The 23,067-nt window shown below is 38.5% G+C and overlaps 4 protein-coding genes across 7 annotated transcripts in view; all 4 read right to left on the bottom strand.

The window, feature by feature from the left end:
* Positions 1-2,844: 2,844 nt before the first annotated feature.
* LOC127157649 (meprin A subunit beta) overlaps positions 2,845-23,067 on the bottom strand; it is a 127,683-nt gene continuing 107,460 nt past the window's right edge. For 2 of the 4 annotated variants that reach the window (XM_051100908.1, XM_051100907.1), the window contains exons 8-15: positions 6,180-6,358; positions 5,815-6,033; positions 5,487-5,639; positions 4,193-4,408; positions 3,650-4,117; positions 3,311-3,496; positions 3,137-3,225; positions 2,845-3,030 (exon numbers count right to left, since the gene is read on the bottom strand). In XM_051100908.1, coding sequence (XP_050956865.1) covers positions 3,182-3,225; positions 3,311-3,496; positions 3,650-4,117; positions 4,193-4,408; positions 5,487-5,639; positions 5,815-6,033; positions 6,180-6,358 — 1,465 coding nt within the window. In that variant the 3' untranslated portion in view covers positions 2,845-3,030; positions 3,137-3,181. The remainder of the gene's footprint in view (positions 3,031-3,136; positions 3,226-3,310; positions 3,497-3,649; positions 4,118-4,192; positions 4,409-5,486; positions 5,640-5,814; positions 6,034-6,179; positions 6,359-23,067) is intronic. The other 2 variants (XM_051100906.1, XM_051100905.1) reach the window with 2 other exon arrangements.
* On the bottom strand, positions 10,751-12,665 carry LOC127157651 (uncharacterized). The gene is made up of 2 exons (XM_051100911.1): positions 12,566-12,665; positions 10,751-12,349 (listed from the first exon to the last, which is right to left on the bottom strand). The coding sequence occupies exon 2, from the start codon at positions 12,339-12,341 to the stop codon at positions 11,097-11,099; it is 1,245 nt and encodes a 414-aa protein (XP_050956868.1). The 5' UTR covers positions 12,342-12,349; positions 12,566-12,665; the 3' UTR covers positions 10,751-11,096.
* LOC127157652 (hatching enzyme 1.2-like) overlaps positions 12,624-23,067 on the bottom strand; it is a 67,181-nt gene continuing 56,737 nt past the window's right edge. Inside the window, exons 2-8 of the mRNA XM_051100912.1 lie at positions 14,452-14,532; positions 14,149-14,167; positions 13,954-14,004; positions 13,828-13,871; positions 13,519-13,597; positions 13,262-13,379; positions 12,624-13,044 (exon numbers count right to left, since the gene is read on the bottom strand). Of these exons, the coding sequence (XP_050956869.1) occupies positions 12,810-13,044; positions 13,262-13,379; positions 13,519-13,597; positions 13,828-13,871; positions 13,954-14,004; positions 14,149-14,167; positions 14,452-14,508 (603 nt within the window). The 5' untranslated portion in view covers positions 14,509-14,532 and the 3' untranslated portion in view covers positions 12,624-12,809. The remainder of the gene's footprint in view (positions 13,045-13,261; positions 13,380-13,518; positions 13,598-13,827; positions 13,872-13,953; positions 14,005-14,148; positions 14,168-14,451; positions 14,533-23,067) is intronic.
* Positions 21,832-23,061, bottom strand: LOC127157655 (meprin A subunit beta-like). Its single transcript, XM_051100914.1, has 4 exons — positions 22,740-23,061; positions 22,434-22,616; positions 22,259-22,348; positions 21,832-22,144 (listed from the first exon to the last, which is right to left on the bottom strand). Coding segments are annotated over exons 1-4 (444 nt in total). The 5' UTR covers positions 22,909-23,061; the 3' UTR covers positions 21,832-22,142.

The following is a 23,067-nucleotide window of genomic DNA, read 5'->3' on the forward strand; positions in this document are numbered from 1 at the left end:
GTCTTGAGTCTGTATTGCTCCAGTGCTTTCAGTATCACACCTTTGGCATTGATTTCTATATAAAAAAAAAAAAAAAAAAAAAAAAAAAAAAACATATATTAAGTTAGAATTAAAATGTCAGATTCAGGTCAAAACATAAAATCAATTAAATCAATTATTATTATATATTCACAGACCAAGGCTGCTGTCTAAGAGATATGGCACAGTGGTCGGCCAGTGATACTGTTCACCCAGAATAGAGTTTCTCTCTTCTTCCTGTTGAATATAAACCAAACATGGATTTATTTAATTTTATTTTATATTTTATTTTATTTTATTGATTTAGTTGATTTTGTCTGAAGGTTGAGAATGTCCTAAACATACATGCAGTATATATTTTATTATGTATCAGGCTCAGAGATTCAGGCCCTATTTGTGGAAAGTTGCATGAGAATTTGTTAAATGTAAACCACTGAAAAACACTGACGTCCTTCATCAGAATGTCCCCTTCCACCAGATGAAGTCCTGCCTCTGTTGAACAAAACAGCAGTTAAAGAAAAATAGAAATTCTGCTACAGATTTAAGACGTGATATGAATGTTTCAACAAACCTTCATTAACATCAAATATATCCTGGTCTTTTCCATTATCCACATCAATCTCTGTATTGCCTACCAAAAAAAAGTTACATTCAGAGCATAGTATATAAAATCATTAAAAAACGATTGTGATTATTGAATACATTGTTTTATTGAAATTATGTGATTGTTTCACTTACCTGTGAGTGAAGATGTTGGCTTTGAAAGAAAACATTTGAGTCGTAAGTGTCAAAGGTGCCCATTTACATCAACAAACTATTACAGTGCAACCATTCATATTGTATAACCTGCTATTATGAAATAACCAAGAAACAATAAAAATTTCATTTATAAAACTTATTCAGTCTTGATCAAAGTCATTACATTTTAATATAACAGCTGTGTTAGTTTTGCTCTAAAATATGATCATTTGCTTTTGTTTAGCACAATATTAACCAACGCATGATTCCAAACCTCTGAATTTTACACTTACCAAACACAGCGCTGTGATCTCAAACACTCTGAGCAGTTCTCTTCAAAACATCAGTGCATTGTGTGTTAACCAGTTTATAGAACAAAAGAGCTTAGTCTGCAATTGATAAGAGCCTGTACCTGATAGGATATGATTTATTACAGTAATAGTCACCGAGATATTTTATAGTTGATAAAAGCAGTTATTGATAATGACTTGGCTAAGACTTAAAAGGAGTTTAAAGGAACAGTTTACCTAAAAGTGAAAATTTGCTTAAGATTTTGTTTCTTCATCTAAACATTTGGAGAAATTTAGCATTACATCACTTGCTCACCAATGGATTCTCTGCAGTGAATGGGTGCCATCAGAGTGAGAGTCCAAACAGCTGATAACCCATGAAACAGTATTTGTTTAGAACTGTTCTGGACTGTTTTCAACTGTTTGATCTTTGCATTTTCTCACCCAGATTCAGATGAGACGACCTTTTCACTAGAGAAAGCAATGTTATGGATTGATTATACATACGTTATTTTAAACAGATGCAATGGTTTTAAGTTAAAAGTGTCTTGATGGATTTGTTTCTTACAGACACACAGCTTTTCACACAAGATGATGTTTTTATCAGCTGTTTGGACTCTCATTCTGACAGAACCCATTCACTGCAGAGGATCCACTGGTGAGCATGTGATGCAATGCTAAATTTCTCCAAATCTGTTCTGATGAAGAACAAAACTCATCTACATCTTGTATGGGTAAATTTTCATTATATTTTGATTTTTTTGGGTTTCTTTATTTTCACAGATTTTCTGTATCTATATAAATTCAGCATGCTTTTTGTTTCAAAGACATTTGTCATTATTTTTCTTTCATAAGGTTGATGCTACAGTAAAATTGAGTGTTTGAAGTGGCAGGTGAGAGCTGACTTTGTCTGCAGGAAGCATTCTCGCATCTCTAAAGATGTTGATGTGGAAATGAGCCAAGAAGGAGAAGACTCTGATCCTTACAATTTCACAGAAGATGACAACAGGAGGTCAACTCATTCACTTTAACTTCTCAGTGAGCTATGCTTAATCAATGCAGGTTTTGTCCACTGCTGTCTTAAACTCAGTTTAACCAGTATAGTAGTTTTATTTCTCTACATTGATATTTTGAATATATGAAGTGCCATTATAATATGAATGTTATCTTAAATGTGGTGTTGGTGTTGTTGTTGACAGTTCAGCCAAGTCAGAAGAGCAGACTAGTATCTCAGAGAAGCAGACAGGAAGAAGGCTGACATCAGCCAGGACCGGTACAACCTGGCTCTTACTGCCAATATTGTGAATTTTTCTGCACTATTCCTCTACTACTTGTGCTACAATGATGGACTGGTGTAAAAAAAAATTCTGTCATGTTCCTGAACAACAACCAGAACAAGGTTAACCTTCTGCTGGAGCGCACGCAGGATGACAACCAGGTCATGGGCTCAGAGAATGTAGTCTTTCTTAATCTATATGAGTGCCAATTGAAAGCTGCATCTTTTGCAATTCAGGACTGTTAACTACATTACAATTATTTATAATATGCCAGCACTTTGTTACAGACAAACCACTATTAAACTGTGAGCATTAATAGTTGAGTACTTATTTTGATTAAGTGCTTTATTATTTTTTTTTTTCCTTTTATTTTGCATTTACATTTATTCATTGAGCAGATGCTTTATCCAAAGTGACTTACACATGAGGAATACAAGAAGCAATTCATCACAAGAGGCAATGCTAGTCATATGTTTCTTGAGAATAGCACAGTAGTTTTATCAGCTTTTTTGTTTTTTTTTTTTTTTTTTTTTTTTTTTTTTTTGGACCAGAGAAATTTTTAAAGGCAAGTTATGATTCAGTAGCTCAAGCTCAGTAATGAAGACACAATCTGGCAAATTCTGGAATGATTGAGGCTTCATGATGCTCCTGCATGATGACATGGGGATCTTTTAGTCCACTGTCCTTTTAAATGGACATTTGGGGTTCTGTAAGAGAGCATTCAGTTTGATAAGAGTTACTGTACATGCATTTACACTTTATAATTTACAATTATTAAATATGGGAGGAGAAAACTGGTATATGGATACATACACATCTGTCTCTTTGGCTCCTCCTCCGCATCATGGTCATCAGTCTCTAATTGCAAGTCTCTGATTCTGACTCCAAAAGTCTAGTCACATCTATTCATGAAGTTAAAAGTTAAGAATTTTGGCATATTTCATAAGAATTTCACTGGTATGGAATAAAAACATGCTGCTCACAAACCTTCAAGGGAAAAGAGGAAAATGGCATCATTTCCTTTGATGAAGCTTTGACTCTTCAGACGATCATGTGTGATGTAACTTATGGTACTGTCACCTGGTCCCCGGTAGTATTTAGTGCCATTTGAGTCAGTGACTAGACTGCCTACTTTTTGTGGGTTGTCCCAGAAATACTTAACATTACCCTTGGCTGCACAAAGAGAGAAGATACTGTTTATAAAACATATTTTATTGACTTTTATTAATTATTTATTGTTTTAATGATGTAACTAAGTATCTGTACTTAGCACATCAGCATTAATGGCTCATAAAAATGCTTAATATCTGTAAGTTTGTATCTTACAGTCAGTGAAGTTCATGGTTGGATCTGTTGTGATCATCCTAATGTTGTTCATGCGGTGTTGGATGTCTGGATTCTGGTCCATCAGCTCCATGGATGCCTGTCGCCATGGACACGGCCATTGGAGTTTGTCATCATAGGGTCCAGAGGTCAAGTGGAAGTAGATTGCCATTTTATTTGGGCTGTCTGTCTTACCATTAATGTACAAACCAATCTGAAATGAGTAACCATCTGGGGACAGGTAGCGGGGGCTGTAGGTTTTGGAACCGGTCGGGGTTGTAGCCAGAAGACTGGTAAAATTACGAATGCGCCAAGTGTATTGAGGACACTTGGTCTCTGAGAGGTTGACATCATCCAGAGAAAGACCACCCTTTGATGGTTTTCTTCCTTTAACTCCTTCAAACACCACTCTGAATTTATTAGAGACATTTAGCGTAACATGGTATAGTTCCCAGGAGCCTTGGTGTCCACCTAAACAGTGCAAGTAAAAGTTATCCATAGCCTAAGAATTTATCTATCAGTGTTTTAAACATTAATATTTATTACCACTGATCTTCTGAATGAGTCTCAGGGCTCCTTTGGGGTTTTTAGTGGTGTATTCACGCACCCAGATGTTTAGCTGATCATCGGCACCCCCACTGTTGTAGTGATAGAACTGCAGGCATTGGGAGCGTCTTTTGGGGTAAAAGAGGCGACTTTCCAGGTAAGCCTTGCCACCTTGGGTACCTGTGGCTGTGCTGAAATGCATGAAGAACCCAGCACCTGGAGACGTATAAACTTTATTAGATGATGTCTTATAGCAGGACAAGATTTTAAGCCAGTTTCTTACAGTATCAGTAAAATTCACTTTGACCAAAATCTAATAAAGAGTTTAAAGATCATTTTGTATGTCTTATAGCAGTCCTTGACAAGAAATTAAACAAAAGGCCAAAAGAATATTTCCTTACAGTATCAGTAAAATGTTTTTATCATGAAAACCAAAATGCCACCATAACATCATAAAAGAGTTATCAGCAATGCAGGTTTATGGGCTATAAATTATTCAACTTTTTACACGGTGGTGGTATAACAGAAATTAAACAAAATTAAACAAATAGACTTCTAGTCTTCCAAATGACACCATCCCATTTCAGAGAGTCTATGTATGATGCAGTAAGACCTATAATTATCATATAATAATGTATGTTTATAACACTTTCTGTTAAATTACCTTGGCAAATAAATACAAATAATGGTCAATTCTGTGATTTACGAGAGAGTTTCTAATATAGCTGCTGAGAGAGTGACTGTAAGTTTGACATATCTCTTTATACTTCTCTCTCTATATTTTGATTCATGTTGTAAAGACATGAAAACACCCTGGCTCCTTTTTTTTTTTGGCTTCCCTCCATTTTGCAAACCCAGGATTTCTATGTTCATGTATTTGGTTGACAATACTGCTTTATTTGAATCAATCCTTGTCCCTTAATTTAAGTTCCTGTCTGTTATTTGTTTGCTCATTGCCTACTGTATATTGGTAATGGCCTTACCACCTTACTATCCCATGAGCCCACAGAAGAAAATTTGTAAATGGCATTGAAGCAACAGTGACAAATATCTGGACTCTGGATGCATCACAACCAAAGATATTTGCGTTTATATGGATTTTGGGCCAATGAGATTTCACAATGGGCGGGGCTACTGAGCATGATGGTATATAAATGAAAACAGTTGTGAAATTCTCTTAACTCACTTGCATGAAGTTTTATTGTTAGTGGTCATGTGGCTCAAAATGGCTCATTGTAAATGAATGCATTTGGGTTGGGTTGAACCCTGCTTTTGTGGTTAGGGGTGTTCATACCTTGACATCGACCCAGGTTGGTGTAGTCTGTCTGTGGACCACCCTTTACTCTTTGTACACGAGCCCACTTGGCATTTCCACATTTACCCTGGATCATACCACAGATATTTGGCTCCTCAAAGTGGCAAGAGTCCAGAAAAGTTAAGGCTGAAGCTGGAAGAATTATGAAAAATGTTTAGGACAAGATGAGTGAGAGAAGCCAAGTAGTTGACTTTTGTAGTTGTAGTCTTTATCTTATCAGTCAAATTAATGTCAATACATTTATAAATATGATTATTGAGTCAAGTTCAACAAGTCTTCCACAGAGAGTGCTTAATCATAAACTTACTACAATTGTATAGCCGGTTCAGCTTAAGGAGGTCACTGTCACTAAACTCCAAGCGTTGACCAATCACATCCAAGAATTCTGGTGTCTTGGTAACGATGGTTGGCTCACCGGTTTTGCTAAAGGCAGTCTTCCTATAGTGCATGACTGAACTGTAATCATAGGGCAGGCCAAAAGAGCTTGACACTGTATCATTGTGTAAAATGAAGTTGTTCTTGTCACCTTTGTGAGAAACAAACCGTGAAACAGTTAATGAACAAATGTGTTTGCATTTAATATCAGTATATATATATACAAAAGATTTTAGGAGTTTGGTAAGACAGAATGATGTTATTTTTGAGGCATGTTTTTAAGAATTCAGTAATTACCCGCTTTAATCTGGTTCCACACTATGGTGACGTAGTCGTCTCTGTCAAATCTGGACTGCTCGTGCCAAAAACCCAGCGCATGCAGAAACTCATGCTCCACAATTCCTAAATGGTCACAGTTTTTACCAATTGACAACTTCTGTTTCCCCATGTGATGATTCCCCACATATGAGTAACAGCTGATGGAAAAGAAAAACATCACCTTTTCATCACCCTGAAATTCCCTTTGTTAAAATGTAAACCTTTTAGATACAGTCAGTAAAATGCAATAAAAGTCCCAATGTTTGCACATGCCTGAAAAGGTCTAACATGTTTATTTGCCTAAAAATATTATTTAATACATTTAAACAATTAAAGATCCACTGATGTGTCTTGAAGTGCCACACTTCCTCATCACATCCTCAGCATCATTATAATTGCTGTTTTGCTTTAGTAACAGTTTCATATTGAATCTAAAGGGGTAATCAATTAGACTGTGGCTGTCATTCGCTGCTGTCAAATGCGTCTTTACTGAGCTCAACAGCTCTGGCCCAAGCCATGCTATATATAAAACACTACTGGCTATTTTAAAAAGGTCTAGGGCTTCTCGATGTGTCCCACCCTGTTATCCTGTTTCAGTTGAAATGACATCAACACCTAGAATAATATTTACACTTTCTGAACCGAACTAGCTGGTCACGACTGTTTTCCATTTCGTCGTTTGAACCACATTAGTTAATGACGTCACAAGCTGTGGTGGAGTGATAACTTCTGCTATTTAACTGCTTAGAAATCTCTAATATGTATGTATGTATGTATATATTGAACATGGCACCTGATGACTAATTTACTATTTTTGTTCCCTGTCATTTCGCTTTATGTTTCGCTTTATTATTTGTACTGCATGTTAGCTTGCTTATTGTGTCCAAAAGCATAATTTCTTGAGCCCATATGTCTTACTAACAAGAAAATATGCTTCTAACCACAGGTTGAGAGCTGTAGTTCCAACAACGCAAGTTTGCGACGCTGTTTGTGAAGTTCGTTTTAACTATGGTTTCAGGAAATACCGAATTGTTGAGCTGTGTTGGTAATGATGGAACTTGTGTCCATAGTTGCCAAACAATGCTTTTGGGAAATGCACCCCTGCTCGCACACAAATCGGGGCCACCCTGATCATAGCAAACATGTTTTATAGCCATCGGAATGACGACAGCTATATGAAGTAGCCTACTTTACGGCAGCTGTTGAAAAACAAAAACAAGTGTGTTTCCCAAAAGCATTGTTAGCCAACTATTGTCACGGGTGCGGAGCAAAGCGACAGACACAGTGGGCGTGACGTCAGGCCTCGGAGAGGCTTTTATTAAACAATAAACAGAAAGTGTCCAAAAAGGGTAAAAAAGTGTCCAAAATAAAAGGGGGATCTGGTGTCCTTGGCGTGAACGAATCCGTGAAGAAGGGGCAGTGTTCAGAAGGGAAGGGTCCAGGTAAGGGGCGGAGTCCGGTGGCCGCACTTGCTCCCCGCCGGGGTCCGCCAGACCTGGATGTTTCAGCGCCCCTCCTCCTCCCACACGCCCACTCCCGTCGGGAGCCTGGTGAAGGGCGGCGATTACCGACGGGGTGAAGCTGACAGTTAGGGGGGAGGCAGCTGACTCGTCACACTATGTTCGCAAGTTCTGTCGTTACTGTCAGCGATTCTGTGTTTTCCAAAACCATAGTTCAAACGGACATTTAGAGACAGCGTGGCAAACTTATGTGGAACTACAGCTCTCGACCTGTGGTTAAGCGTAGTTTCTTGTTAGTAAGACATGGGCTTAAATAATTTCTGCTCTTGGACACAATAAGCAAGCTAACATGCAGTACAATCTTTATCTTTCATTCAATCTAAATAAAAAATCCATTTTATCTATTTAATTTTGCACATCCTCTATAAGTGCCGTTTTTTAATAGCGCATGTGCATAAATGCCTAAGGGAACCCCAGAGTATGACATAAGAGGGAACCTGCAATGAATCAAACATCAAATAAAGAGAACAAAATGAAATTAATTATCAGGTGCCATGTGCAATTCAGCAGCAGGATCTCTAATCATTTAAATAGCATTAGTTATTACTCCACCATATGCATGTGATGTCATTAACATTTTGGCCCTATATTGATCAACTAAAGTGCTCCAAAGGATGGAGGTGTGACCATGTTTAGGAAACAGTTGTGATACAACAATGTATCACAACTGTAAGGTCGAAAGAGAAGTACTGGGTTGGAATTGCCATAGTTTTTAACATACCGGGTGAGTGTAGAAAGATACTACGCTGGCTAACATATGTAAACATTAGCTGCTGAAATATCAATGACAGTCTGCTGCGTGAGATCATGTGAGGCGATCGCTCTGGCATGATAACCTTATTAATATCTTGTAGTGTGTGATGTGCCACGTCTTCATATCTTGTAGTGTGTGCATGTTTAAGATTTGAGAGAAGATAATCTGCAAAGATTCTCCTTATGGGTGTGCTGCAACCAGATTTCATAATCAGTTAGGATTTTAAAACTCGTGAGGTATTAGCCTGGCTTAAGTCCACGAGACCTCAGGGTCTCCCATTCGTCATTGTAGCTTTCAGAAAGGTGCTCGCAAACACCCCCTTTGTGGCCACTATGGCCCTCGATGCGCACTTCTGCTGAGCCCGCACTGAAGCAAGTAGTGATGTGTCGTTCATGAACAATTAGTTTAATTTTAGGCAATCTTTAATATGACTCGGGAACATTGAGTTGACCGCACATGTGCAACATCCAATTGGTTCTTTACAGGAAACAGAAATGATTAGTTCACCTCTAGAGTCTTCAGGTCAAGTCATTCGTTCATCCTGTGACTGCCCCTTAGGCCCTGTTACAAACGGCACACTTCATGTGCAATTGCAGTCTTGCAGACTTACAAAGGCTGCCATGTGCATGTCTAATGCTGCGTTCAGGTTGTCCTGGGATGTTCGTACTTACGAGTTCACAAGTCGTCATTACGACATCAGGTGCACTGAAGTCACTTTGGTCAGAACAAGATGGCAGTGTACCTTTCCTACATAAAATTCAACAAGTTTTTAAACTCTGCATCTACAAAATGATGAATAAAGAATTTGTATCATTGTGTTTTTGCTTTGCTCTGTTTTTATTCAATTTTTTATTCAGTGAAGGCGATGTAAACTGCATATCATTATATATTCTATGGTAATTATACAATAATATATTATGTTGTATATGTAACTTATATAGTTTTATTATACATTACAAAAAAATCTGAGCTCCGCAGCAGACTTCTGCCCGACAGGCAGGGCCACATTACATCACAAAAGTGTGGATTTTTGACTGCAAGAGTTTAGGGTGTGATTTGTGACCAGTTAATTCTTAACATTTATACGTTCACATGCATGTGATGTCATTAACAATGGCTCTATGTTGTTGGACTAATGTGGTTCAAACAACGAAGGTGCGACTGTGTTTGGTAAACAGTCGTAACTAGTTAGTTTTTTTCCACAACAATGCATCTTACTATGGTGGTTAATTAGCGAATTACCTCATTGTACGGGAAACACACCCTGGGAGGTGAAAGAAACTAAAAGACTGCACAACCTGAAACAATGAATTAATCATTTCTGTTTCGCAGAATTTGGCCTTGGTTGCATTATAGTTTTATTAACAATCTCATTTGAAATATTGTGTATGTGTTGTGGAACTTGGCTATTAACATGCAACATTTTATCTTCTGCTGAAATAAACAAAATGAAAAAAATAGATTTATTTATTTTGATGAAGGAGATTACTTATCTGAAATGATCTGTACAATGATCTGATCTTCCCATCACTAGAAGCGAGCTCCACAGCAGACTTCTACTGACAGTCAATGTGGAATTATGTCACAAATGTGTTGACTCAAAGGAAGACTGCGAGGGTTTAGGGTGTGATTTGGTACAGGGACATATAGACATGTCTATGAGTGGGCGGGACGCTTCAGATTCTAGAGAGCATTTGATAGGACAGAAAGTTTGATGAGAAGCTAAAGTGCAGTGTGATGTCATCAAAGTCGTTGATTTATATTGGTGAAAGTTAGAGACTAAGTTTTGAATGCTTTTATCTTCTAAATGTGAATGTGAATGCCATTGCTTTAGAGCACACTAGTTTATACACTATAAAAGGTTTTCACCAGTTTCAACTTAAAAACTTAAGGTCAACAGCTGCCTTCAAATTTTAAGTTAAATCAACTTCAAACTACAAGTCATTTCAACTCACTACAATAAAATGAGTTAAAATGACTTGTACTTTTATGTTGATTTAATTTATGAGTTGATGTTACTTGTACTTTTAAGTTGATTTAAATTTTTTAAATTTGAATTTTAAGGCAGCTGCTGAATTTGAAACTGGTGGAAACTTTTTACAGTGTAATTAACCTTAAGGTTAACATATTAATAGTTAAAAAAAATCTGAGTCAATTCTGAGTTCATGGGAATTTAAAAACTAAGATTAAAAAATTATTTGGTTAGTGTCACAGTTGAGAAAGGCAAAGACGTGGTTAGTTTTGATTACAATGTTTATTTGACGTAAACTCAAGGACTTCCAACATAAACAAATGAAGGGTAATGAATATCCATAAGGTGGAAGCATAAAGCAGTATAAGGTTCAAAGTCTTATCTCTCAAATAATCCTTTCAAGTTCGTTTCCAGAAATCCTTGCATCGATCCGTCCAGGAAGGCAAGTAGAGACAGGTAGGTAATCCCAACGCTGAGACCTCAAGACCAGCTGCTGATTGAGTGGAGTGCATGTGCTTATATGTGTGCAGGTAAGTGGTATCAGGTGAATCCAATTAGAAGGCTGGTGATTGGGAACGAGTGACTGTGGCTGGTGAGACCGGTGTGAGCCTGGAGGGATTCTGGGAAATGTAGTTCATGGAGAAACAGGATCAAGTGACGGACAGTGTGATGGAGGCTGGCGGATTTGTGACATTACCTCCCCCTCCCGGAAGGCGCGACCCTGCGCCTAAAGGAGCCCAGTCGTAGATGAAGGATTGCACCGGCCTTACAAGGAGCCAGGGTGACGTTGGCCTTTCAGGGAGCCAGGGTGGTGCTGTGCTTTCAGGAGGGCGTCCTGGAGGATAGGACACTGGAAGATGTTCAGGAGGACCAGGCTCTGGAGGGCGCTCAGGAGGAGTGGGCTCTGGAGGATGCTCTTGAGGAGCAGGCACAGGAAGGCGTACTTGAGGAGTGGATATCGGAGGGTGCTCAGTCACTGGAGGGCACTCTTGTGGAGCGGATATCGGAGGGTGCTCTTGACTTGACTCTGGAACAACAGCTGTATCTTGAGTTAACTCTGGAACATGAAGATTGGCTGTGGCTTGACTTGGTTCGTGGAGACTGGCTATAACTCGACTTGATTTGTAGAGACCAGCTGTAACTCGACTTGGCTCGTGAAGACCAGCAGTGACTTGACTTGATTCGTAGAGACCAGCTGTGACTTGACTTGGCTTGTGAAGCTTGACTGGACCTGGGAACAACAGCTGTAGCTTGACTTGACTCAGGAAACACAGCTGCAACTTGACTTGACTCAGGAACGGCACTCCTGGCCGTGACAAGGGAACTGGATTCGTTAGCGCATGGAACGGCACTCCTGGCCGTGGTGAGGGAACTGGATTTGTTAGCGCATGGAACGGCACTCCTGGCCGTGACGAGGAAACTGGATTCAGGCGAGATAGCCTTCTCTGCTCTGGCTGGGTGGCCATCTCGGCCGGGTGCTCCGGCTGGGCGGCCATCTCGGCCAGGCGCTCCGGCTTGGGGACCATCTCGGTCATGGATTTGAACTTGGCGGCCATCTTGGCAGGGGACTCGGGCTTGGCAGCCATCTCGACCGGGGCATCAGACATGCCTGGGTACCGGAAGGTTGACGTGTCTGGTGGTTCGGTGACTGGCACACTGGAGTGCTCAGTGTTCAGCATGGTAGGGTGCTCGATGACCTGCGGGCCTGATGTTAGAGAGACTGGTTTCAGAGGACGGGCAGCGGATTTCAGTGCTGATCGGATGGAAGTGATTGCTGGGTCCGCCAGCTTTGCCCCCAGGTTAGCGCTGTTGGGCCCCAATTTGTGACCAGAGAAAATCTTGGAAGGATAGGGGTGACCACGGTCAGTGGCCCGGCATGTGGAAGATCTCGGCATAGGGTGAGCTGCCAAGGTGACGTAAGATTTAAAAGGGACAGGATGAGACTGGCACTCATTCTTTTTTCCCCTCTTCGACTTCAAAGTTAGAGCCATTCAAATATAGAATGAGATTGATTAATTCAATTAAAGAGAAATCACACACAGGAAAACTGCAGCGAATAGTATTCTCGTTCAGTCCCATCTAAAAAAAACGGACATAACGAGGCGTCGGGCCAGCCCACCTGATGGGGATCGCTCGATGAATTCCGCCGCGTACTTCTCCAGGCAGTGACCACCCTGACGTAGATTGCACAGCCGATCCTCAGCCCACTACCGCTTAGTAATGATTCCGGTCATTATGAACTCTAATCTGTGGAAGTAAATCCTCTTTCGTTTGGGCTGGTCTTCTGTCACAGTTGAGAAAGGCAAAGACGTGGTTAGTTTTGATCACAATGTTTATTTGATGTAAACTCAAAGTCTTATCTCTCAAATAATCTTTTTAAGTTCGTTTCCATAAATCCTTGCATCGATCCGTCCAGGAAGGTAAGTAGAGACAGGCAGGTAATCCCAACGTTGAGACCTCGAGACCAGCTGCTGACTGAGTGGAGTGCATGTGCTTATATGTGTGCAGGTAAGTGGTATCAGGGGAGTCCAATTAGAAGGCTGGTGATTGGGAACGAGTGACTGTGGCTGGTGAGACCAGTGTGAGCCTGGAGGGATTCTGGGAAATGTAGTTTGTGGAGAAACCGGATCGAGTGACAGACAGTGTGATGGAGGTTGGCGGATTTGAGTTTTTATTTGAAAAAAAAAAAAAAAAAAAAAAAAAAAAAAAAAAAAAAAAAAAAAAAAGTTGACAAATGTGAATAGAATTTAGATTATTATGCAGTGTGTGAAGTGAGTTTATAAGCTTAATTGTGTGTCATGTAAAGTTTTCTCACCCTTTGTCTTTAAATATGAAAATGTAGTTTCTCTCTCTACATCGGGGTTTGAAGTCAATACAGGTCTTGAGTCTGAATTCCTCAAATGCTTTCAGTATCACACCTTTGGCATTGATTTCTGTCAAAAGAAAAAAAAAAGAGCAAGTAAAACAGAAAGGCAGTGAGTGAGCAATTTAAAGCAATTATTAAGTTGTATTTAGAATGTCAGATACAGGTCAAAGCATAAATTCAACTGAATCTATTATATATTCACAGACCAAGGCTGCTGTCAAGGACGTACGGCACACTGGTCGGCCAACGATACTTTTCATCCAGAATAGTGTTTCTGTCTTCTCCCTGTTAAATATGGATTTATTATATTTAATAAAGTTTTATTATTTTGATGTTTGTGATGTTTACTGCTTGAAACTTTACTGTATTTACACATTAGTTTGACCTCCTGATGATAATGTTGTCATTTTCTAAAGGTTAAGAATGTCTTAAAAAAAATGTATTATTTTTCAGGCCTAGATTCAGTCCCTGTTTGTGGAAAGTGGCATAAGAATTTGCTCAAAGAAAACACTGACCTCCTGTATCAGAATATCTCCTTCCACCAGGTGAAGTCCTGCCGCTGTTGAACAGGACAGCAGTTAATAAAGTGTTATAAAAATTATGCTACAGATTTAAGATATGATATTAATGTTTCCACAAACCTTGATTTATATCAAAAATATCCCAGTCTTTTCCATCATCCACGTCAATCTCTGGATTTCCCACAGAAATAAATAAATAATGAATTAATTTAAAAAGGTCAAATTCAGAGCATAATATATCAAATCATTTAAAAACGAAAAATGTGATTATTGAATACATTGTTATATTAAAATTATGTGATTGTTATGACTCACCTATGAGTGAAGATTTTGGCTTTGAAAGGAAACATTTGAGTGGTAAGTGTCAAAGTTGCCATTTACATCAACAAACTATTACAGTGCAAGCTTTGTTTATTGTATAACCTTCTATTATGAAATACTCACAAACTATATCATCATAAAACTCATTCAGTCTTGAACAAGGTCATTACATTATAATATAACATCAGCGGTTTTAGTTTTGCTCTAAAATATGATAATTTGCTTTTGTTTAGCACAATATTAATCAACACATGATCACAAAGTCATTGTTTCTATGACACTGAATTCTACACTCACCAAACACAGCGCTGTGGTGCATACGCACAGAATCAGCAATGTATGGAGAGACGCCATGAGAACTCCAGTCTGAGCCGTTCTCTTCAGTGCATTGTGTATTAACCAATTTATAGAACAAAAGAGTTTAGTCTGCAATAATACAAGCTTGTATCCGATAGTATATGATTTCTTATGGTCAACTTGATATTATTAGATATTATAAAAGTAATGATTTGGCTAAGAGTTAGAAGGAGTTTAAAGAAACATTTCACCCAAAATTAAAATTTGCTGAAGATTTACTCACCCTTGTTATGGAAAAATGATTACTCTTTTCATGAGAGTATTATAGAACAGGGTTTATTCTTGCAAGAGCAATCATACAGAGCATCTGCAGAATGTGTGACAAAGAGGAACACTTCAACTAAGTATTTATATCCTAATCAGACCAGGATGTTTCTATATCATCCAATCATAATGTCACAGTTCTGTCTGTTTGTATTCTTGGTTTCTCCCATTGTCTCCCCCCGTCGATCTGTCTACTTTGGTTTAGTCCTTGTTAACGTTATCTGGTTCACCTGTCTGTCATTATTAGTTAGCCTTTATAAATCTGTCTTTGTTATGAGTTCCCTGTTGGTCTTTATTGTTGATTTGAGTTTCAGTGTGTGTGGATATGGCTCGGTGTTCCTGCCTGTTCCTCTTGAAAGTAATTAAAATAAGATTTGTTTCGTACATTGTATCCTGTCTTCCATCCAGCACCAGCAACCGTAACACATAATGCATACTCAACACATGTCTCCTTTTAGGGTATCTGTCTATTTCCCCTATAGGGCTGAGTAAGTACTTAATGCAAAGCATCTTACTAGAAGTTAGAGGATCAGTTGAACTTTAACTAGTACTAAATCTCGGGGGCTTAGTCACCCATGGTGGAATACCATTTAAATCTGTGAAATCATAATTTTTGGGCAACTCCACATACTTTATCATTTGGTGTGACACATGATAACAAAATGTCATGACAACATTTCTTATCACATTCAGAATGCAAGGCCATAAGCACATTAAGAATAAGCACAGTAATAATAAAGAATTACAGCTCTTTAATAAGCTAAAAGTAAAACAGACAATTGTTAGGCTTCAAAAACAAAATAAATCCATCAAAGCAGGAACATTTGGAGTGGCCACATCAACAGTTTAGTACATTCTGAAAACAAAAAAAAAAAAGAAAACACTGGTGAGCTCGGCAGCATAAAAAGACCTGGACATTCACAAAGGACAACAGTAGAGTATGATTGGATGGTTCTCTCCATGGTAAAGAAAAAGACTTTCACAACATCCAGCCAAGTGAAGAACGCTTTCCAGGAGGTAGCCGTGTCACTGTCAAACTCTACAATCAAGAGAAGACTTCACAAGAGCAAATACAGAGGGTTCACCACAAGTTGCAAAAAAAGGCCAGATTAGACTTTGCTAAAAAAACATCTAAAAAACCCAAACACCTCTGGAAAAGCATTCTTTGGATGGCTGAAATTAAGAACAGCTTGTACCAGAATGATGGGAAGAAAAAAGTATGGAGAAGGCTTGGAACAGCTCATGATCCAAAGCATAGCTTCCAGTGGCACTGGGTTACTGGTGTTTATTGATGATAAGACAGAAGCAGCCGGATGAATTCTGAAGTGTGTCATGCAAATAGTTGATTGGGTGGCGCTCCACTGACAATGGACAATGACCAAAAACATACAGCAAAAGCAACCCAGGAGTTTTTGATGGTAAAAAGGTGTAATATTCTGCAAAAATTCAGACATTTGATTTATGATTATGCATTTATTTAAAGACAAAACTAAAGGCAGAAAGACCCACTGAAAATGGGGGTCTGTTTATAAAAATGGTTGTAACAAAGGAGGAAACCATTTTCTGGTGATGTTATATTTTTGTTCAACCCCTTGAACAAATTTTATCCTGATTGTTTCATGTTAAATCTATTGTAGTTGCATACAGAGCCAAAATTATGAGAATTGTGTCAGTGTTCAAATAAATACGGACCTGACTGTAGTTGCCACTCATTCTAGATGGTGTTGTCAATTTACATGTTCTAATCACTGATCTTGTAGTGCCAGAATCAACCATGAAAGGTAATCACCTGATATGCACTGTAACGTGAATTGGGAGACGAGAGGCGAGCGGGTCCAAACGCAAGCTTTTATTTGTAGGGTGAGACAAAGACATGATCGAACAGGCAGACAACAGCAAACAGGTATATAGGAGCGCAAGAATATTCTTGACACAAGAATAGTCCGAGAAGTAGGCGTGGGTTGATCAGCTGCTGAACGTAATCCAGGGGGGAAAAGCGAATGGGTGATCCATGAAACAAGCGAGAAGTCCAAGAGGTAGGCTGCGAGACAGATGAAACGAGAAGACCAGGCGAGAAAGCTAAACACAGGGAACACATACAACAATCCAAAACACCACAATACTCTGTGAGTGACAGGGGGAAAGTCCAGAGCTTATATAGCACGATGGGTGATGGGAGAAGTAGTCTGGGGTGCGGTGCAACAGTCTGTGTGATGTGAAAGAGCAAGCGCGACCTCTGGTGGTGAGCGGACCGAAGATCACCGACCAGATTCATGACATGCACAAAGTTATTCTTGGTAATAGTTTGTAAGCTTTATTTTCATATTATTTTCAGACGAATGCAATCAGAATTATATTAAAAATTGTTCTGGCTCCTTCAAGCTTTATAAGTAGTGGCCAAATCAACAGTATTTCTTTTCATCAGTCCAAAACAAGTCCAGTAAAGTGCATCCATCCATAATAAAAAGTTCCTCACGGGGGGTAAATAAAGGTCTCCTGTAGTGAATCGATGCATTTTTGTAAGAAAAATATCCATATTTAAAATGTAATAATCACTTTAATCTAGCTTGCGCTCACAGTTGTACATGGAAGCAGCTCCGGGAGGATGACGTTGGACGTTGGCGTTGTGCTTGCACCTGTGAGTTTCATAAAAACCAACATTTATTTACAAGAGCAAAGGAAGCAAGTTTCCTGATTTAGCAAAGGAAAACCAGTCTCATCTTAGCTCATTTTTCTTTACAAATCCTTGTTTGGTACTTCTAGTTTGTGACTGTTGTTTTGTTTTGTTCTTTCCACTGCACAATGGTGATGTCATACATCATCCGCCCGGAGCTGCTTCGGTGTAACTGTTAGCGCAAGATTGAGAAAAGTGATTATTGCGTTTTAAATATGAATATTTTTCTTGCAAGCCGTGTGAGGCACTTTTATAATGGATGGATGCGCTTTATTGGACTTGTTTTGGACTGATGAAGAGAAACACCTGCCTATTGCCATTATAAAGCTTGAAGGAGACAGAACAATTTTTAATATAATTCCGATTGCATTTGTCTGAAAGAAAGAAGTTATATACACCTAGGATGCCTTGAGGGTGAGTAAATAATGGGCTATTTTTAAATTTTGGGGGGATAAAAATAAAGATGTTAACTGATGGACTGAAGCCATGTGGAATACAACAAACTGTGATGTTTTTATCAGCCATTTGGACTGTTAGCACCCATTCACTGCAGAGGATCCATTAGTGAGCAACTGATGTAATGCTGATGTAATACATTTCTCCAAACCTGTTCTGATGAAGGAACAAACTTATCTACATCTTGGGTGGCCTGAGGGTGAGTACATTTTCAGTCAATTTTTGAGTAAACTATTTCTATAATTGCATACATCTTTTCCACAGTAGAATGTTTTATTAAAACTTTTATTGCACTTTTTTTTTGTTGTTGTTGTTCAAACATTTTCCAAAAGAAATAGCCACAAACATAAGTGCATATTACCAGCTAAACCTTGTATCTGAAAAAAAAGTGCAAGAAGAACTAAAGTGCTAAAAGTTTTGGCAGATAAAGGCAGATAAGGCATGATCAATACCTGAGATCAGACAGCATATGAAAATACATCAATAATCAATCATTGTCTGTTGCATTAAATTTTACAACCACATATTGTATTTTACATAACATTGGTAAAATCCTTCAATATTACATCTTCAGTGTACCATATCTTGGACTGATTTCTTAACTGTTTATACAAATTTTCCCTGTATGATGCTAGAATTGCACGCTTAATGTTCATCTCATCGCTTTGGTTGAGATTCTGTGGGTCAGAGAATTAAAGGATTACAGTTAAACACTGACATGTGTGTGAATATACATTTACTGGGGCAAAGTTTTTTGATTTATGTACATGTACATGACTTACAGTTATATCATCCAGGTGGTAGCAATGGTGTAGGTTGAGGTGGCCAATGAAGTTGCGGCTGTAGTACTGTGGACCACCGTGGGGTGTCTGCAAACACACTGGACACACCTAGAGGGCGCCAGAGGGCACACAAAAAATCTTGAGTGTTTCTCTGTTTCTCTGTTGCTGATACTGTAGCAGTCAGCAATACTGAGTCATTCCAAACTGTGTAATTTGGGGATGTTAAAATGTGTGAGCCTGGACCACAAGACCAGTCATAAGAAGCACGGGTATATTTGTAGCAATAGCCAACAATACACTGTATTATACATTATATGTATTTTCTTTTATGCCAAAAATCATTAGGATATTAAGTGAAGATCATATTCCTTGAAGACATTTTGTACATTTCCTACTGTAAATATATCAAAACTTATTTTTTGATTAGTAATATGCATTGCTATGAACTTCATTTGGAAAATGATTTTTTTTTGCACCCTTTCAGATTCCAGATTTTCAAATAGTTGGAAAGCTTATTTATTCAGCTTTCAGATGAAGTATAAATCTCAAATAAAAAAAAAAAAAAAAAAAAAAAGACCCTTATGGCTGGTTTGTGGTCCAGGGTCATATAAGCAAGCCATTTATAGGTTGTATAAGTGTAGCACTGTGACTTTTAGAGCTATCAAAACATTGCTGTGTGTGTATGAGCATCACACCCAGTCTGACTTTGCAACAATGGCTCAACCAGCAGTGAGAGTTTGTGGTGGGACAATCTGTTTTTTCAACCAATAATAGATCGGGAAGTGTTCTGTAATCAAGATTCAAAATTGTCAAAACAGTTTGAAAATCAGTTTGGTTATGCTACAGGTAAGAATTATTCATTTCAGGATTAAATATAACTGAAAGGAACTAGTTAATGTTTCAAATGAAAGTGCTGTAAGTTTAATTCAACACATGATTGGATATTTGAACCACATGATCAATACACATGAATGGTGACTGACCACACTTGTGCTGTCATTGGCATGATGTTTACTGCAGTGATCAAGTAGATCAAGTTCATCCAGTCCATTATCCTGGCAGAACGGAGATGTGAAAGTCCTCGCAGTAAAACTGAAAAAAAAAGAAAAATCAAGAAATAAAGAAAGACTGATTTTTTGGCATTTGTTCTAGATTTCATACGGGACACTGCTTTGATGCCTTAAACACTGGTATCCATATTTCCACCCCAGTGGCATGACAGTATTGACCCTCCAAAAACAGCCAAAAAACAGGCCGCCCACCGGAAATTCTGCCGGTGCTCCAGATTACTTGATCCGGGCCTGGAGATGTTACAGAACTATTTCATGTAGCCTAAATCTCATCTGTGCATGAAAAATGAGTCCTGCGCAGGTCTCTACTGGTATGTCCAAAATAAAAAGTGCCGGTCTGCACTTATCTCACCATCCCTTTTCTTGTCTCCAGTTCCGAGCTCCTTCTCAATCCTCAATAACCATGGCCACTCCCTAGTCAAGCCCGCTGGCTGCCCCCCGATTCAGCCCGCCGGTCGCTCCACAGTCAAGCCCACCGGCCGCTGCACTCTCAAACTCGCTGGCCTCTATACTCTCCAGCCCAGAGAAGGCTGCTGCTCCCACATCTGGCCCAGAGAGGGCTGCTGTTCCCACGTCAGGCCCAGGGAACCCGAAATTTCTATATATCTCCAGCCTTAGGGGCCGCGCCGAGTGCCAAGGCCAAGGCGAAGGCCACAGATGTCACTCCGCCAAGGCCCCCTGGACCACCTGTTCTACCATGACCCCCTGGATTCCTGGTTCCACCATGGCCCTAGGGCTGTGTATTGTCAAGAATCTGGCGATACGATATGTATCACGATACAGGGGTTGCGATACGATATGTGACCCTGGACCACAAAACCAGTCTTAAATTGCTGGGGTATATTTGTAGCAACAGCCAAAAATACATTGTATGGGTAAAAAATTATAGATTTTTAAATTTTATGCCAAAAATCATTAGGAAATTAATTAAAGATCATGTTCCATGAAATATTCTGTAAATTTCCTACTGTAAATATATAGAAACTTAATTTTTGATTAGTAATATGCAAAGAACTTAATTTGGAAAACTTTAAAGGCGATTTTCTCAGTATATTGATCCATTAAACCATACATTGATGGAAAGCTTATTTATTCAGCTTTCAGATGATGTATAATTGACACATATGACTGGTTTTGTGGTCCAGGGTCACATATGTTGTGACACATAATGCAAGCAAGGCAATATATTGGAATATTTCTTATTTTAAGAATAGGATATAATTTTAGAAGAAAAGAAAAAAAGACAGTGGGATCTGTATTTCCATTAATCAGTCCCTGTTACATTAAGTGTTATTGAACCACTGTTTGTGCAGTATGAGTAAAGATGGAAAATAAAGTGCTTGCAGGATTCTTTAGTTATTAGTTCTTTCAGGTGAAACAGCTCAGACTTACATTTTAGTCTGGGACTAGGCTTTAAGCGTTGTCATAACATTTTGATCTGACCTTAAGAATTACATCTGCTAAATATCAATTAAAAAAAATAATAAAAAAAGTTTTAAGATTCCTGAAGAAAATAAAATAATTGTAAAACAATACAATAAATACAGATATTGAATATTCTCAGAACCTTTTTGTTCTGGGAATTTTACAAGTTTTGTATTCCATGAGTTCTTCAGTTTGTATTTATGTTCCATGTATTTATGTTCAGTTTATATTTATGTTTCTAGCCCATAAATAATGGGCTAATTTTCATTTCTGGGTGAACTAACCCTTTAAATGTGGTGGTGGTGTTGTTGAAAGCTCAGCCAACTCAGAAGAGCAGACCAGCATCTCAGAAAAGCTGTCAAAGGAAGAAGGCTGACATCAGTCAGGACAGGTACAACAGAGTCCTCTTACTGCCAATACTGTGATTTTTTTCTGCATTATTACTCTACTACTTATGCTACAATGATGGACTGGTCTAGAATTGTTTTCTGTCATGGTCTTTTTTCGCCCATTTTGTTTGAGCTGGTTCAACAGGCTAACTAATTATTTATAATATGCCAGCACTTTGTTACAGACTATAACAAACCACTAATAAACTGTGTGAGCATTAATGGTTGAGTACTTATTTTGATTAAGTGCTTTATTTTTTTTTTTCCTTTTATTTTGCATTTACATGTATTTAGCAGACGTTTTATCCAAAGCGACTTACAAATGAGGAAGAAATTAATCTTAAGGAGGCAATGAACACAAGCTGTTTTTTGTTTTTTTTGTTTTTGTTTTTTTTTTTTTTTTTGACATTTTAAAGGCAAGTTATGATTCAGCAGCTCAAGCTCAGTAATGAAGCCAATCTGGCAAATTCTGGAAAGACTTTTTTTCTTTCTCAATTGAGGCTTCATGATGCTCCTGCATGATGTCATGGGGATCTTTTAGTCCACTGTCCTTTTAAATGGACATCTGGGGTTCTGTAAGAAAAAAAAAAAAAAATCAGTTTAATGGGAGTTACTGTACATACTTTATATTTTATAATTGTACAATTATCAAATATAGGAGGAGAAAACTGGTATATGGACACATACACATCTGTCTCTTTGGCTCCTTCTCCACATTACGATCATCAGCCTCTAATCGCAAGTCTCTGATTTCCGACTCCAAAAGTCTAGTCACATCTATTCATGAAGTTAAAAGTTAAAACTTTTATCATATTTCATAAGAATTTCTCTGGTATGGAATAAAAACATGCTGCTCACAAACCATTAAGGGAGAAGAGGAAGACATCATCTCCTTTGATGAAGCTTCGACTCTTCAGATGATCATGTGTGATGTAACTTTTGTAACCATAACCTGGTCCCCGGTAGTATTTACTGCCATTTGAGTCAGTGACTAGACTGCCTACTTTTCGTGGATTGTCCCAGAAATACTCAACATTACCTTTGGCTGCACAAAGAGAGAAGATACTGTTTATAAAACATATTTTATTGACTTTAATTTCTACATAATCTGTAACCAAGTATCTGTACTTAGCACATTAAAGTTAATATCTTTAACTTTGTATCTTACAGTCTGTGGAGGTCTTGTGTGGATCTGTTGTGATCATCCTAATGTTGTTCATGCGGTGTTGGATGTCTGGATTCTGGTCCATCAGCTCCATGGATGCCTGTCGCCATGGACATGGCCATTGGAGTTTGTCATCATAGGGTCCAGATGTCAAGTGGAAGTAGACTGCCATTTTATTTGGGCTGTCTGTCACACCATTAATGTACAAACCAATCTGAAATGAGTAACCATCTGGGGACAGGTAGCGGGGGCTGTAGGTTTTGTAACCGGCATGGGTTGTAGCAAGAAGACTGGTAAAATTACGAATGTGCCAAGTGTATTGAGGACACTT

Source organism: Labeo rohita, unplaced genomic scaffold, assembly GCF_022985175.1.
Source record: "Labeo rohita strain BAU-BD-2019 unplaced genomic scaffold, IGBB_LRoh.1.0 scaffold_114, whole genome shotgun sequence".
NCBI lineage: Eukaryota > Metazoa > Chordata > Actinopteri > Cypriniformes > Cyprinidae > Labeo > Labeo rohita.